This window comes from Helicoverpa zea, chromosome 29, assembly GCF_022581195.2.
Source record: "Helicoverpa zea isolate HzStark_Cry1AcR chromosome 29, ilHelZeax1.1, whole genome shotgun sequence".
Lineage (NCBI taxonomy): Eukaryota > Metazoa > Arthropoda > Insecta > Lepidoptera > Noctuidae > Helicoverpa > Helicoverpa zea.
The window spans coordinates 6474712-6489955 of NC_061480.1; the positions used below are offsets into that span (position 1 = coordinate 6474712).

At 40.0% G+C, this 15244-nt stretch overlaps 2 protein-coding genes across 2 annotated transcripts in view; one reads left to right on the plus strand and one right to left on the minus strand.

Annotated features, from left to right (window-relative positions):
* Positions 1 to 333: 333 nt before the first annotated feature.
* LOC124644287 (zinc finger protein 39-like) lies at positions 334 to 9807 on the minus strand. Its single transcript, XM_047183558.1, has 6 exons — positions 9486 to 9807; positions 5907 to 6208; positions 5164 to 5347; positions 3876 to 4017; positions 3272 to 3452; positions 334 to 873 (listed from the first exon to the last, which is right to left on the minus strand). The coding sequence occupies exons 1-6, from the start codon at positions 9660 to 9662 to the stop codon at positions 747 to 749; spliced, it is 1113 nt and encodes a 370-aa protein (XP_047039514.1). The 5' UTR covers positions 9663 to 9807; the 3' UTR covers positions 334 to 746.
* Positions 9808 to 10412: 605 nt separating this feature from the next.
* Positions 10413 to 15244, plus strand: part of LOC124644273 (ATP-citrate synthase) — a 59784-nt gene continuing 54952 nt past the window's right edge. The window contains exon 1 of the mRNA XM_047183538.1: positions 10413 to 10544. The gene's annotated coding sequence lies outside the window, so the exon portion shown is untranslated. The remainder of the gene's footprint in view (positions 10545 to 15244) is intronic.

A 15244-nucleotide genomic window follows, 5' to 3' on the forward strand; every position in this document is an offset into this window, starting at 1 on the left:
ACCGGGGATTGTCCTTGGGTACATTTCTATAGTGTATACAGGGATAATTGTCGGTTTTGTGTCACCATCTCATTAAAGTTGTCTCAAAAGGGCTTCAGCGTGTTGGCTTCGGCCCCACGTTCGCCTCCCAAAAATCCGGGACTCCATAGTTCCGAGGTCTGGTAGAGACATACAAAATAGTGTGAATAAAAAAAAATATTTTATGTAAAAAAAAGCGTGGGGTGCATGGTGTCAATAGTTATAAATATTTTATTGACAGATATGAGTAGAGTGATTATCATTTCGATAATATCTTAAAAAGCACCCCACGCTTTTTTTACATAAAATATTTTTTTTTATTCACACTATTATTAATTTATATTCATTGAAATTTATTTTCTATTTTTTAGTTCGGTTTTCTATAAAAAGCGTGTTTTTTAGTTTTTTTTAACTATTATTTATTTTCTACTTTTTAGTTTGGATTATTTATAATAGCTTGTTTTAGTGCTTAACGATCGAAAATTTTTTCGCCTTATTAATTCGAGATTTACTACGACGTAGTTCGCAGCGCGTAGCAGCGTTATTCCGTTATGAAGTCCGTAGTTCGTTCACATGATATGTAATAGCTAATGCGCCATCTTGGATGTTCGCCATGTTGGATTTTGATTACGTGACTATAATAAATAGCCCGTCCGCCATCTTGGACGTCCGCCATATTGAATTTCATACACCTGACAATTTTTTTCGTATTCCTGGCAGCAAACCCTTTAATGCGCATTGGTTTTCTGTCGCCCTGGTCGTTGGCGAGGGGTGACGATGTCGTGTTGACGGAGAAGGTGCTTCTTCCAGTAACAGCGGCGGGAGAAGTGAGCGTGGCATATGTCGCATGCGAATCTGGAATGGAATATTTTTATGATACACATCCATATAGGACAATACAAGCAAATATGGATGAGTGCTATAATTAATCAAAACAAAGGGGGTGCTGTGTTTTTGTAACATTAGACGTGAAAAAGTGCAAATTTATTTGGGCTAAGTACTTTCAATTGACTTAATGCACATGGGGTCTATACCCTCGCAGACCTCCCCACCCACTTTTTATGTGAATGAAAAGGTAGCTAAAGAAAATAGCGGTAATTTAATTTTAAAAATTAGGTGTAATAACACCTTTTTTTTTTTTTTTTGTTGTCGCTGGGTAAAAAATGCTATTACGCATGCCCTTCCCGTCGGGGGACGGGAGAGGGGTATGTGGGACTCCCCGGTAACGACGTTCCCGGTATACCCACTAAAAAGGCCCAGCGGCACTCCAACCTCGCCTGAGTGGAGGGGGTCTGGGAATCTAGTGCATCCAGTCCCCCACCGGCGATTGCCCGCGTCACGGCAGGCCCCTCATGCCTCCCCCCAGTGGGGAGGGGTCCCTATGATGGCCGGAGCACAAGAGGCGATCCTTGTAATGCAGGCGGTGGCACCCCCGCGCCTGTCGCCCGCTGATCACCCCCCGGGGCGGATGGGGACGGACGTTGTGTTCGCCGTCTTCCACCCCTTCTTCGTCTGCGGAGCGGCGCTGCAAGAGGGTCGTTCTCCCGCAAGCGCTCTGCCGCCTCCTTCAGTGACATGACGTCCTCACAGAAGGAGGCTACCGCGTCCCATGCCTCCTCACTTCCCAGCATGGCACCAATCACACTGGGGAGCGAGAGGTCATCCCCGACCACTGCCACCAGGGTGCGGCGGGGTTCAGTCCACGATGGGCACACCTGTAGTGTGTGCTCTGCTGTATCCACCTCGGCTTCACAATGGTAGGTGTAATAACACCTGATGGTTAAAATTAAATTACCGGTGTTATTACACCCAATTTTTTAAAGGAGATGGCCAAAAAAAAAACCCAGAGTCGACAGAAACTTCGTATGTATGGTTGGATTCAGTATAATTTGTAGATTACAAAAAGTATTTCATATCATCTAAAAACCATGGGGTTATCTTTTTACAAGGTTTTTTCCAAGAAGATTTTAGTACATAAAAAAGCTTAACTTTTCTGTTTGCAGTTCATTAAAAGTTGCGCATAGGGTAAAAACTTTACACTCAGGTGTACATATGTCTGTTATTATAGCACTATACACGAGTGATGGTTTAGAGCTGACCTGATGATGGAGAAGAGAGAAGGTCAAGGGAACTCGGCAATGGTAAATATTAACTACCTCGTGTTTGGGCTTATATTATTCGCATTGGCGAGAACTTTTCACAAATGTGAATAGTGATTGAAAAGCTAAAAAAAAAAAAACATTTTTTTTTTACTTTTTTTTATTAACTTTTGCCAGTTCAGAAGTTTACACATAACAGGGAAACCTCTTCAAGTAGGTAAGGTCGGTACTTAGTCTTATGTATCTGGAGTGGTTCATGTCAATAGTGCAATGGATGGGTGGGGGTCAAAACTCAAACTCAAGACGTTTCGATTACCAGGCAAACTCTGTAACTATGGTGATGTTACTCTTCGCATGTATAACGTTAGTATACCATGTTTTTTATGGTCCTTTATGCAAATAATCTTTAAAATAAACATAAATTCAACATAACCTATTTTTGTGAAAATATGATATAGCTCCTATACCCCATGGATTACAGACTGGATTTTTTGGCACCATCAAAGGTCTATCATAATGAACCCATTGGTACCCATTTCATTGCTGTCGATTCTGGTTTTTTTTACTATGAAAATTTGGCCATCCCCTTTAACTACCGCTCTTTTTTTAGCTACCTTTTTTTACACCCTAATTCATAAGTTGCCCCCCACATCGCGAATCTTCTTTTTGGGAAGTCGCGTCGAAATAGCGGTTAAGCTTGGTCCTATCGAAGGTGCCAGGTTCATTTGGGAGGGAGGTAGGGGGAATAATGTCTTTTTGCCACCTTTTTAAAACTATATACTTAAATAGCAATTCCCCCCCACAAAATCCTACTATCCACTTTCCTCTTAATCTTCAAATGTGAGTCGAGATGTCGGTTAAGCTTGGTCTTGTCGACGAAGGTGCGGCGACATATGGTGCAGTCGTGCCTTTTCTCGTGCATGTGTAGGCGACGGATGTGACGCGTCAGGTTCGACGACGTGTTTATACTTAATTGGAGGAAGAAGGAGGAGGAGGAGGAGGAGGAGGAGGAGGAGGAGGAGGAGGAGGAGGAGGAGGAAGAGGAGGAGGAGGAGGAGGAGGAGGAAGAGGGGGAGGAGGAGGAGGAGGAGGGAGGAGGAGGAGGGAGGGATACCAATTCACTTTTCTCCTTAAATAATTGACAAGAAACCCACCTTTTAATCTCTAAATGTGAGTCGAGATGGAGGTTAAGCTTGGTCTTGTCGAAGAAGGTGCGGCGGCATATGTTGCAGTCGTGTGTCTTCTCGTGCATGTGTAAGCGACGGATGTGACTCGTCAGGTTCGACGAGGTATAGTAGGAGGCCGTGCAGTACTCGCATTGGTACATTTTGAGACCTGGAAGTTTGATAATATTTTAAATGTAGATGTCTGTTTGCTGTGTGAAGAGATTAAAATTTTTATTTGCTTCATCATTACTGACAAGGATTGAGGTTTGTGATTTCAGACTTCATAGTCCAGGTTTCCCCGAGATTTCTTCCTTTGAGTTTATCACTCATTGGTGTTCAAATCAAATTGGATGCATTTATTTCATTTAAATATTGGCGATTAGAGTATAAGAAAAAAATCTTTTTCCTATTTGTTATTGAAAAATCTGCCCTTTATCTATCCTTATAGTGAATTAAATGTAAATTACTCAATGATTTAATTTAATTGCAATAAGGTTCGAAATGGGCGCCAGGCTTTGGGTCGCCAAATTGAATCAGAATGCTGCCCAGGACGCCAGAAATGACTAAAGTACTTTAACTTTCAAACCCTTACCTGTATGTATTCTGATATGCTTGGCGAGATCGTCTTTATGCCAAGTCTTGTAATCGCAGTGGTCGCACGCGAATCGCGGCGGCTGGTGAGATTTTATATGTCTGTAGTGAGACGCACGGTGCGTGAATATTTTGCCGCATATCTGGAAGGTTAATTATATTTATTACCAATTGTATACCTAGGTGCAAAAAGTCGTGGTGGCCTAGTGGGCAAAAAACCAACCTCTCAAGTATGAGGGCGCGGGTTCGATTACAGGTCAGGTAAGTACCAATGCTAGTTTTCTAAGTTTGTATGTACTTTCTAAGTATATCTTAGACACCAATGACTGTGTTTCGGATGGCACGTTAAACTGTAGGTCCCGGCTGTCATTGAACATCCTTGGCAGTCGTTACGGGTAGTCAGAAGCCAGTAAGTCTGACAACAGTCTAACCAAGGGGTATTGGGTTGCCCAGGTAACTGGGTTGAGGAGGTCAGGCAGGTAGTCGCTCCTTGTAAAACACTGGTACTCAGCTGCATCCGGTTAGACTGGAAGCCGACCCCAACATAGTTGAGAAAAGGTTAGGTAGATGATGACTACCTGTTTCAGTTGCATTATGAGGGAACTATTTCTCGCACATGGATGAAAAGTAGGCTGTATATTATTGTGATATTTCAATTTTTTACTTCCAAGTTTAATCAAAATCCTTTTAGTATTTTTTGCGTGAAGGTGGAAACAATATTCATACACATCAACTATCGCATAAGTATATGCTATTAGTAGGGTGCTAAATTTTACTGTCTATTGCGCTTTCACAAGAAAACTACTGCGCCGATTTGGATGCTATTTGGTACCCTGATAAGCTAGCTAAAGCCTGGGAAAGCATAAAGGCAACTTTTTATGCCGCTGCAGGAAGTTGTTCCCTTTGGGTGCGTGGGAAACCGCGGGACACAACTAGTATTTGAACTAAACTATAACAGTATAACTACAGTTGCGTTAATTTCATCATCATATTTTCAACTGACTTTATATTAAGTATACTAGCTTCAGCCCGCGGCTTCGCCTGCGTAGAGTTCGGTTATATCGCGTTTCCAAGAGAATGTTTCAAAAGTCGGGGTTAGAAACTAACCTATGTTCTTTCTCAAGGTCAACTCTATCTCTGTACCAAATTTTATTAAAATCAGTTCAGTGGTTTAGACGTGAAAGCGTAACAGACAGACAGACAGACTTATTTTCGCATTTATAATATTAGTAGGGATTTTAAGTAAATCATACTTTACACTTTAAAATAACTTTTTAAAAGTTTCTTACCTCACAAACCCAATTCTGGCTATCCTTATGAGTTTCTCTCTTATGTTCATCACTTTCCTCTTTGGTTTCAAACTTCATGTTACAAGGTTCACACCATAGACGCTTGAATTTGGACTGCTTGAGGCGCCGGGGCTCTTTCAGGGAGGCTGCGGTCTTCCGCGGACGCCCTTTTATTGGTGGTAGACTGAAAAATAGAATTAATTGTCGTTTAGAATGCAAAAGAATGCTATTTTATTTATATAAGCAACTGTATCAGGCTGACTTTCGGCTAATGAGGTTTTTTTTTCAAAAATAAAAAATTAAAAAACTTGGCTGCAAAACAACACTTTTCAACGTCAAAAACGAAAATAAAAGACAGCCGGCAAAACGCCCACCCTTCACCACTTCCTATGTGTTTTTGCTGGGAAGAAGTGGCGCAACAAACTCCCCAGCAACACATATCTGTCTATTAGGTTGGAAGAACCAGATTTATAAAGAACAAGTTATATAAAACTACTAAAACTAGCTTCCGCCCGCGGCTTCGCCCGCGTAGAGTTCGGTTATATCGCGTTTCCAATAGAATTCTTCAAAAGTCCGGGATAAAAACTATCCTATGTTCTTTCTCAAGGTCAACTCTATCTCTGTACCAAATTTTATTAAAATCAGTTCAGTGGTTTAGACGTGAAAGCGAGACAGACAGACAGAGCTACTTTCGCATTTATAATATTAGTAGGGATAAGTAAGTTTTGAATTATTAAAATTACCTCTTCTTCACCTTAATCAGAGTACTCTTCCGAACTCCACAGAACTCCACCTCCACCGGTTCATGCTTAACTTCCTCTTTGAAGTCCTCGTCTCCCTCATCCTTACAGTCTACTATCTCCTCATACTCCACGTCACTGACATCTGGTTCATCCGGCTCCTCCGTCTTGATCTTCAGTGCGGTGGCTATCTTGCGGAATGTTTCGTCGGCTATGAGGCAGGACGTTTTGAACTTAAATGCGACGGACAGGTTGGTAAGACAACCGTTGCATATTTTTGTGGGTAGACCTGCTTCTCGTTTTATCTGTGAATGGTGTTAGATTATGGTTTACGTTAATTCAAAATTTCTAAGTATGTGACGCTGTTTTTATCTAATCTAAAAGTAAGGGTGCATTTGACAACCTAAATGGTGCAAACAGTCATCATGCTGGACGGATTCGATTCCCGGTTCAGTCAACATTTGTGTGATGGGCATGCTTGTTGGCCATAGTCTGGATGTTATAATATGGATTTAATACAGCTAAGAACTACTACAGATTGATAATACTGTATGGCTCTTCTATTCGGTTATTCTTTTCAAATTCAAAATCTTTATTTGCAGAATATGGGTAAGTAAACAAGATGTTCTTAAACGAAATTATAAATCGCCATAATCAGGCCCACGCCATGCAAATTAGTTACAACTGAATAGAGTTACATGCAAATATATCGAGAAAAAAAAATTGTCCACACAATTACGAAAAGTATAAGTTTATTTTTAATTTTTAAAATTAATGTAAATATTATGTAAAATTCAACAACCTATTCTTTGTTTGAAATGAAAAACGTTACTCTCATCTTTGAATTTCGCAATTCCCGTTAAACATCAGGACATTTTGAAATAAAATTCAATTCATTACGAAAATGTCAATCTTACAATAATAATAACATTTCGGTTATTAATCTTAAAGCTAATAGAAAAAATACAAAACAATACTTATATTATGTCTTTTCAAGTCATTTATTTATTTAGAACATATAATTTACATTTTTAAATATTAAATATAAAAATAAAAAACATTTAAAAATATAAAAAATAGGTTGCCACCGATATCGGGCACAGGGTCCAAGGTACCGGTGGTTAGGGTCCCAGAGACAGAAACCTCCTCACAATACGTGCCGTATCAAGGAGTACTGCCTTCTGAATCAGTCCCTTGATCCAGCCGCCCAACGAGAGCCTCCTGAGGTGTTCGTCGAGGCTCTTGGCTATTAAACCATTGGCCGTAACGACAATCGGCACAACAACAGCCGTGTCGACACTCCACATGGCGACAACCTCGTGCGCTAAGTCGAGATATTTTATTTGTTTCTCTTTCTCAGCTTTCACAAGGTTCTCGTCATGCGGAACGGCGACATCGACTATCATCGCGCGGCGCGCTAATCGATCTATCACTACAATATCAGGCTTATTGGCTACAATAGTCCTGTCAGTGATGATAGATCGATCCCAGTACAACGTGATATGGTCCTTTTCGAGAACTGGGTCGGGTGCATACTTGTAGTACGGTACCTCAAGGTCTACAAGGTTGTATTGCAGAGCAAGCTGCTGGTGGATGATCTTGGCCACTTGATTATGTCTGTGCAAATATTCACCATTAGCCAAACGAGAACAACCAGATATAATATGTCTGATAGACTCACCCGGATGGTGACATGCCCGACATATGTCAACCGTCCCGTCTTTCACGATATATCTCCGGTAGTTATTCGTAAGGATAACTTCGTCCATAATTGCACATACAAACCCTTCGGTTTCTCCAAACAAGTCACCGAAGCGTAGCCAAGATACGGACGCTTTGAAGTCTACATCGGGGCCATGAAGAGCCCCGAAGAAGCGTCCGTGTAGCTGTTTGCTCTGCCATACCTCCCTGCGATCGTGGGTAGTTAGTACGACAGGTTTGCGCCAGTTCTCATTTGCCAACGACAGCGGGGTGAGTCCTCTGTCCACTGCCACCATATCACGGTGCATACCCACGTCGCTTTTGAGAAAATATTCTCTGAGACTGCACACCTCGCGGTTGTGGAGCGTCTTTGCATTTAAAAAGCCTCGGCCTCCACATTTCCGTGGGATGTACAGTCTCATCACTGACGATCGTGGGTGATGCATTCGTTCTGCGGTCAGCAGTGTGCGGACTTTCCTATCCAGGGCGTCCAATTCAGTTTGAGTCCATTTGAGTATGCGAAAGAGTACATCAGGACTGGCATGACCCAACCATTAAAGGCGCGAACCTTGTTGCCTCCCGATAAGGAACTTTTCAGGACCTTATTCAGGCGGCCAAAGAAACGCTCCCGTAATGACTGTTTCATGACAGCCACATTGATGCCTAACCCCTCCGCCATACCCAAGTATTTATATGTATCGTTTGCGGAGAGTGATCTCAGGTTTATAGAATCTGAGAGTTGTACTCCCTCAGATTCCACAATTCCCCCTCGCTTTACATGCATGACTGCACATTTGTCCACACCAAATTCCATCCTGATGCAACTACTGAAAGTTTCAGTGACCTTCAGTAGCTTCATCAGCTGCAATTCTGTGGTGGCAAACAGTTTCAGATCGTCCATGTAAAGCAAATGGGATATAACCTGACCCCCTCTCCGCAAAGGATAGCCCAACCCCGAGCCCTCTAGCAATGTGCTCAGAGGGTTCAAGGCCAGGCAAAACCAAAGTGGACTCAAACTGTCACCCTGGAAAATTCCCCGCTCGATCTTAATAGGATCGCCGGTCCCTTCAATTTCTCGACATCCTGGATAGTGAAGAACCGTTCTCCATTGCTCCATACATGACGCAAGAAAGGCGCGTAGAGTTGAGTTTATTTTATACAACTCCAGTACCCTCTTAAGCCATGTATGGGGGACCGAGTCGTAGGCCTTCTTATAGTCTATCCAACATGTCGACAAATTCTTTCGGGATCGCCGAACCTGTTGGCTGATGACCATATCAGTGAGGAGCAGCTCCTTAGTAGCACGGGACCCCTTCTTACATCCATTTTGAGAAGTTGACATAATTGAATATTTTTCAATATGTTGATTTATTTTTAATCTCAAAATAGATGTAAGAAGTTTATAGACCGTCGGTAAACAAGTGATCGGTCTATAATTTTTGGGTTCCGCAGTACTACCTGATTTATGGAGCAGGTGGGTAATCCCTGTTGTTAGAAACTGTGGGAGCGACCCGGCTTCTAAGGATGACTGAAACTGTGATGCTAAACAGGGGTGCGAACTTTGCAGCCACTTTAACCAGAAATTGTGCAGTCCGTCCGGCCCTGGTGATTTCCAATTTTGCATCGGACGGACTGCATAGGCTACGTCGGAGTGTGGGATGGGACACGAAGCAGAAGAGATAAGGAAGAGCGACAAAGTTTGCCTCTGGGAAGCATTCATGGTTCTTCATTGAAGAACCATTTAAAATTACAGATTTACATATATCTGGGCATGCACACAGTTGGGAACCTCAGGGACGATCCATTAGGGTTACATCTTTCTTTGAAAATGTAACAAAAGTAGAAAAAGACATAATTTCTCTACATAACATGGATACTTACAGTAATACCAGTACAAAAGTAGATTTCATCAACAGTACTATCTTTTTCTGTTTCAAATATACTAGTCATGTTCAGGTTTTGAGCCATACAAACTCTACAGGAGTCCATTAAACTGGTCAAGTCGATTTTATATTTAAATTTCAGTTCACTAGTTGCTTCCACCTCGGAAACTGCCATTGTTATAAAAACATCGATTTAATGCTATTTAGTAAATATGTAAAGCATTGACATATATTTATTTCTTGTTAATCTTTTGCTTGGTTTCAAAGGAAAACATTAATATTTTGTTGATGAAAGATATCAAGCAATTTTTTTTGACATTTGTTTAATACATCACTATCATGAAACCAGAAACGCTCCAGAATAACTGTTGCGTTGCTATCTTTGTTGCACTTATTATAAAACCTTATATTTTCTCTTGCTTTTATGCTATATGTCTAATAAAACCGGGAACGATATTTTGCGTTTAGATTTTACATGTATCGCAGAATACAATAATTAAAGCATAACTTCGATAATTTAAAAAGGTGATTCCAGATAACTACGTGAGGTTTCCTGTATATAATATACCGTTGCAATCATATATGATTTTGAACACGGTGAAAGTAGCAATAACAGATGTGAACGTGTTTGTTTATTAATTATTTAATGATTTTCCTGGTAATCGATAACCTTGATAACTAAACGCAAAAAGAGTTTCGTTCAGAAATTTTACTGAAAGAAGTATAATCATTCAGGTGATGAAACATGAACAAAAATGAATACTTCAAAGGAAATACATTAGTTATTTATATTTTCTTTAATCATGTCATTTTTTTTACTTAAATTTTCTGTAAAATTATGAATTAACATGAAACAGGCCTTCTCTATAACTGTGTACCGGCATGGTAATCATAAAATTTCTAAACTGAATGTGGAAATGGCCGCGCTGCTAACGTCAATCGTGGTGACATCGGCTAGTCGGTCGGTCGTTTTAACGTTGAATTTATTATTCTTTTGATTACTTATCAGTGATTAATTGTGTTCTTACACCTGTGTGCAGTGAGCCGGCTTATATCAGTAAGTATTAGTCTATTGATTTTGTCTGTTTACACACGAAAGTTGTTGTGGTATCTTTATCTCGTTATCTGTATTTTAATGCTGATTTATACGAATTGATCGCATAAGCCGATTGTAAGACGATGGATATACTCTTCAGTGATTGCGGCACGATGATAGCACACAGTAGGACGCTTAGATTTCGATTATTTCGTTGCAGAACTTCCGTAACACTTTTGCGGGCAAGGTTGATCGAATTTACATAAAAAATAACATTGTTATTTATTTTGTCGTCGTTTTAGTGTAACGTGGATCCAATACAAGTATTCCCGCGCGTAATTATTATGTTACACACATCACACGTTAGTAAAAAACATACTTTTTCAATAATAAACAAAGTAGGTTAGCATTCAACCATATGAAAAAAAGATGATAACTGTTTTTTAATTGTATATAAATTTAGGCTTGCTGTATTAATTTAGGGATCCAAATAATTCCATGTTCTGGGTAGTGTTAATTAATTAATTTTAATTTTAAATTATTTAAAAATAATGTGATTTGAAAGTAGTTGATGTATTATTAAACATCTATTTAATTCTACATGTACATAACTGTTATTTATCCTCACTAATATTATAAATCCAAAAGTAACTATGTCTGTCTGTCACACTTCCACTCGCAAACTAAAGCACCAATTTTAATGAAACTTGGTAAAGGTAGTTAGATAACTAAAGCCTCAGAAAGATTGCTGGAAATACTCCCTTATGGGTACGGGTCGCAATGTAAACCATGGTGGAACTTTGAGCATATCTAGATCATCCTCCGATCCCTTTTCCCAACTATGTTGGGGTCGGCTTCCAGTCTAACCGGATGTAGCTGAGTACCAATGCTTTACAAGGAGCGACTGCCTTATCTGACCCCCTCAACCCAGTTACCCGGGCAACCCAATACCTCTTGAATATCTGTCATTGAATATCTTATGAGCATATCTATACTAATACACATAATAAAAAGGAAACGTTTTGTTTGTACTTAACAGTTTATGTACACGGTTACACACATAGAATACAGACAAGAAGAAAATTGAACAGATAGTACAAAGGCACAGCTTATTTCATGAGAACTCTCTTCCAGCAGGCCTACTACGTTCTCTTGTAAAGCTGCACTCTTCCCATATTCCCTAGTAAACTATATTTTATCCTGGTATGGGCAGTAGTTCCCCTGAGACAAGGGTGAAACTGTGGGAAAAGACCTCGTAATTGGTACAATATGTCATCCTCTTGCATTTTTCCCCGTCACTCGTCATACTGACACTCACTCCCTTCCTATTCATGTTGTCTTTCAGACAATCCATCCATCTTTTCTTCCACTCCATCCATCTACATTCATACTTAGCACACACTTAGTTGCATGCCTATCATCCCTCCTCATTACATGCCCATACCATGACAATCTTCTTTATCAGACCAATCCTTTTAGTATGTACCAAAAATATATCTTGGGAACCCATAATGGAAAATTACAGAGTAATTTGGTATCCTTCATTTAAGTAAGTTCCACTGAGATGATTGGGCGGGAAGCCTTAGAAAAAATATATTAATAGAATGCTTGGAACATTTCCTGATTAATTTTGTCCCTATATAGTAGCAGAGAAAAGGTTCGGCAGATGATGAGCTACACTTCTATCCATACCAATATTATATATTTAATATTTATGGAGAGAAAAGAAATTGGCACAGTACAAAAACAAATTAAAAGTAAAACATGAAAGGATAGAACTAAACAACAAAAAATTACAAATTTTGTGCAAACAAGGTCACAGCTGGGCATATTATCAAGTCAAAAAATTTTGTATTTCTTTTAGCATTTTTTCTTAAATTTCTTGACAAACAGAACTTATGTATAGTTATCGGCACGGATATTGAGCCCTGACCTTAACCTGCGCAGAAGCGATTTATTGGTTTATTGCCTTAAGTGTACAGTGCGCAAAGCGATCCCTACTCTTCCGCCGAGAGCTCAATATCCATGCCGATAACTATATTTATATGTATAGTAACTCAAAAAAGTAAGTAAAGTGAAATATAAACCAAGGTTAAACTAGACTTATCAGAACCAATTGCGTCAATAAGAAAAAAAGAAAAAGTCGCCGTTTATTTTTACGGAAGTCTAAAACAAAAATGATATTTTTAAAATTTGTAGACACGACACTCCCATCTACGTACCGGCCGCGTTAAGCATTGCTTGACCTTAGCATATATGCGGTAAAAGCAGAAGCCAGTAAGTCTGACACCAGTCTTACCAAGGGGTATTGGGTTGCCTGGGTAACTGGGTTGAGGGGGTCAGATAGGGCAGTCGCTCCTTGTAAAGCAATGGTACTCAGCTGCATCCGGTTAGACTGGAAGCCGACCCCAACGTAGTTGGGAAAAAGGCTCGGAGGATGATATGCGGTAAAAGCACTTATATTCTAGATAAGTATGGTTGAAAAGATCGCTCTTAACAAATTATTTTTTTTAGATCGAACTGTAAAAAATAATGTGTTGTATTATAAAGCATATCTATTACCTATCTATATGTAGTCGCCTCATATTATGGCATACCATCTCTATGATATTGCCAATCAGAAATGAGATGAGAAACAAATAGTACTTCTGATTAAAAAAGGTTTTAAGATGATGTTCTATGGGCTGCGGGATTGTTCGCGAGAGTTACCGTGGCCCTGGTACATAGAAGGCTTACGAAGGAACATGATGGGTTTTAGTCAGTAAGAGTCTGACACTCCCGCACGCTGCTAACCCACAGTGGGAGAAGTCATTTGATGATATCTCATTAAAAAAAAAACCGGCCAAGTGCGAGTCAGACTCGCGCACAAAGGGTTCCGTACCAGAGCAAAAATGAGCAAAAAAATCACGTTTGTTGTATGGGAGCCCCCAAAAATATTAATTTTATTCTAGTTTTCAGTATTTGTTGTTATAGCGGCAATAGAAATACATCATCTGTGAAAATTTCAACTCTCTTACTATCACGGTTCATGAGATACAGCCCTGGTGACAGACGGACGGACGGACAGAGGAACGAAAACAATGGGGTTCCGTTTTACCCTAGGTCTTTGGGTGCGGAACCCTAAAAAGATGATGTTGTATAAATGCAAAGTTACTCAGCGCAAACTATATTTATCTATGCACTATCTATCTAGCTTTCATTAACCAGCTTATACAATCAAACGACCTTCCAAGGTCTTTAATATCAGCAGACTTGTTCACGCATTTCCTAGTGTCATATAGGACACCGTGTCTTTCACACGACTTTGCAAGTTAACCTCAGGCCATCGGGTCACGGGTTATCGAAAACCGCTCCGTGATCGGTAGAAGGGTAGGTGCTGATCTTAATGTTGCTAGCTGTATTTTATTTTTGTTATTTTTGAACGCGGAAAAGTTTTTCTTATCAATTTTCGGTTTTGGACGTGAAATGTAAGAGGTAATTGATAAGGTTGGTTGGGTAATTGCTGTGTGACGTGGTTAAGTGATGTTTTGTCGGTACCTATTTCTCGGTTTTTTGAGGTTTTATTTTATAGTATGTAAATGGAGAGAATAATTTAAGATGTCAGGTGACAAAATTTACATTAGGTAAGGGGGCTGTGGGATTGTTCGAAAGAGTAACCGTGGCTCTGGTATATGGAGGGCTCCATAAGGAATATGGTAGGTTTTAGTCAGTAAAAAAGGCCAAGTTTTAGAGTCGCCCAGACCTTTACTGACTAAAACCTACCTGTGTTCGTTCAAGAGCTTTCTTTATCAATTCTGCAGCCGAAATTCAATCTGGTCTGATTTCAATGACTTGGACTATAGACGACGTACCAAGGGTTATATGAAGTGACGCAAAACCGATGTTCATTTCAACAGCTGTTGACCGACGAGAGCTTACAAAGCAAATTCCAAGATTATTTTTGTGTACCGGACTTTGACACTAAACCAGTCCCCAGGTAAAAGTCTATCCACAAATATCGAAGAATCTTCAGCGAAAAGCATGCTGAAGCCACGTGTATGTAAAGCATACACAAATATTTTAAGTGGTCACTCGCGTTAATGTATGTATCGTACATTCTATGCCGTAGCTAGGTGTCAAGGCTACGTTCTTTGTACCTAATGCGGTGCTGTACACGAAATATTTTACTTGCCCATTGTTGGTTAAATTCTCTTTGGTATTATTTGATTGGGAGACGGTATCATCTGTCTTTTGTACATCTTTGACAGTCGCTAGATGACAATGTACTTGCCTATTCATCCTTCTGTCCTTTATCTTCATCAGCCTTTTTATCGTCCCACTGCTGGGAGCAGACCTCTCACACAGAGAAGGATTGAGCGTTAATCACCACGCTTGTTCAGTGCGGATTGCTAATTTCAGAATTTATAGTCTAGGTTTTCTCGAGATGTACCTTCAAGTTTAGTCATTGCCTCTTGCCTTTTTCCCAATTTTATTTGGGGTTGGCGCAGCATTTTTTCGTCTTTCTTACTCATGTATCTGGCATCATCTCACAAGTAACCATTTTTGCAGCCATATCTCACACAATCCATCCCTCGTTTCCTTGGTAGTCCACTTTCTTTTTATCCATTAATATTCAAGTTCAACACCTTCCACTTCATATGATACTTCTATATTCCAAAGAAATCCATCACCTGGATATCTAGACATCTAAAGAGCCTCTAAAAATATCCACTTTTCATCTT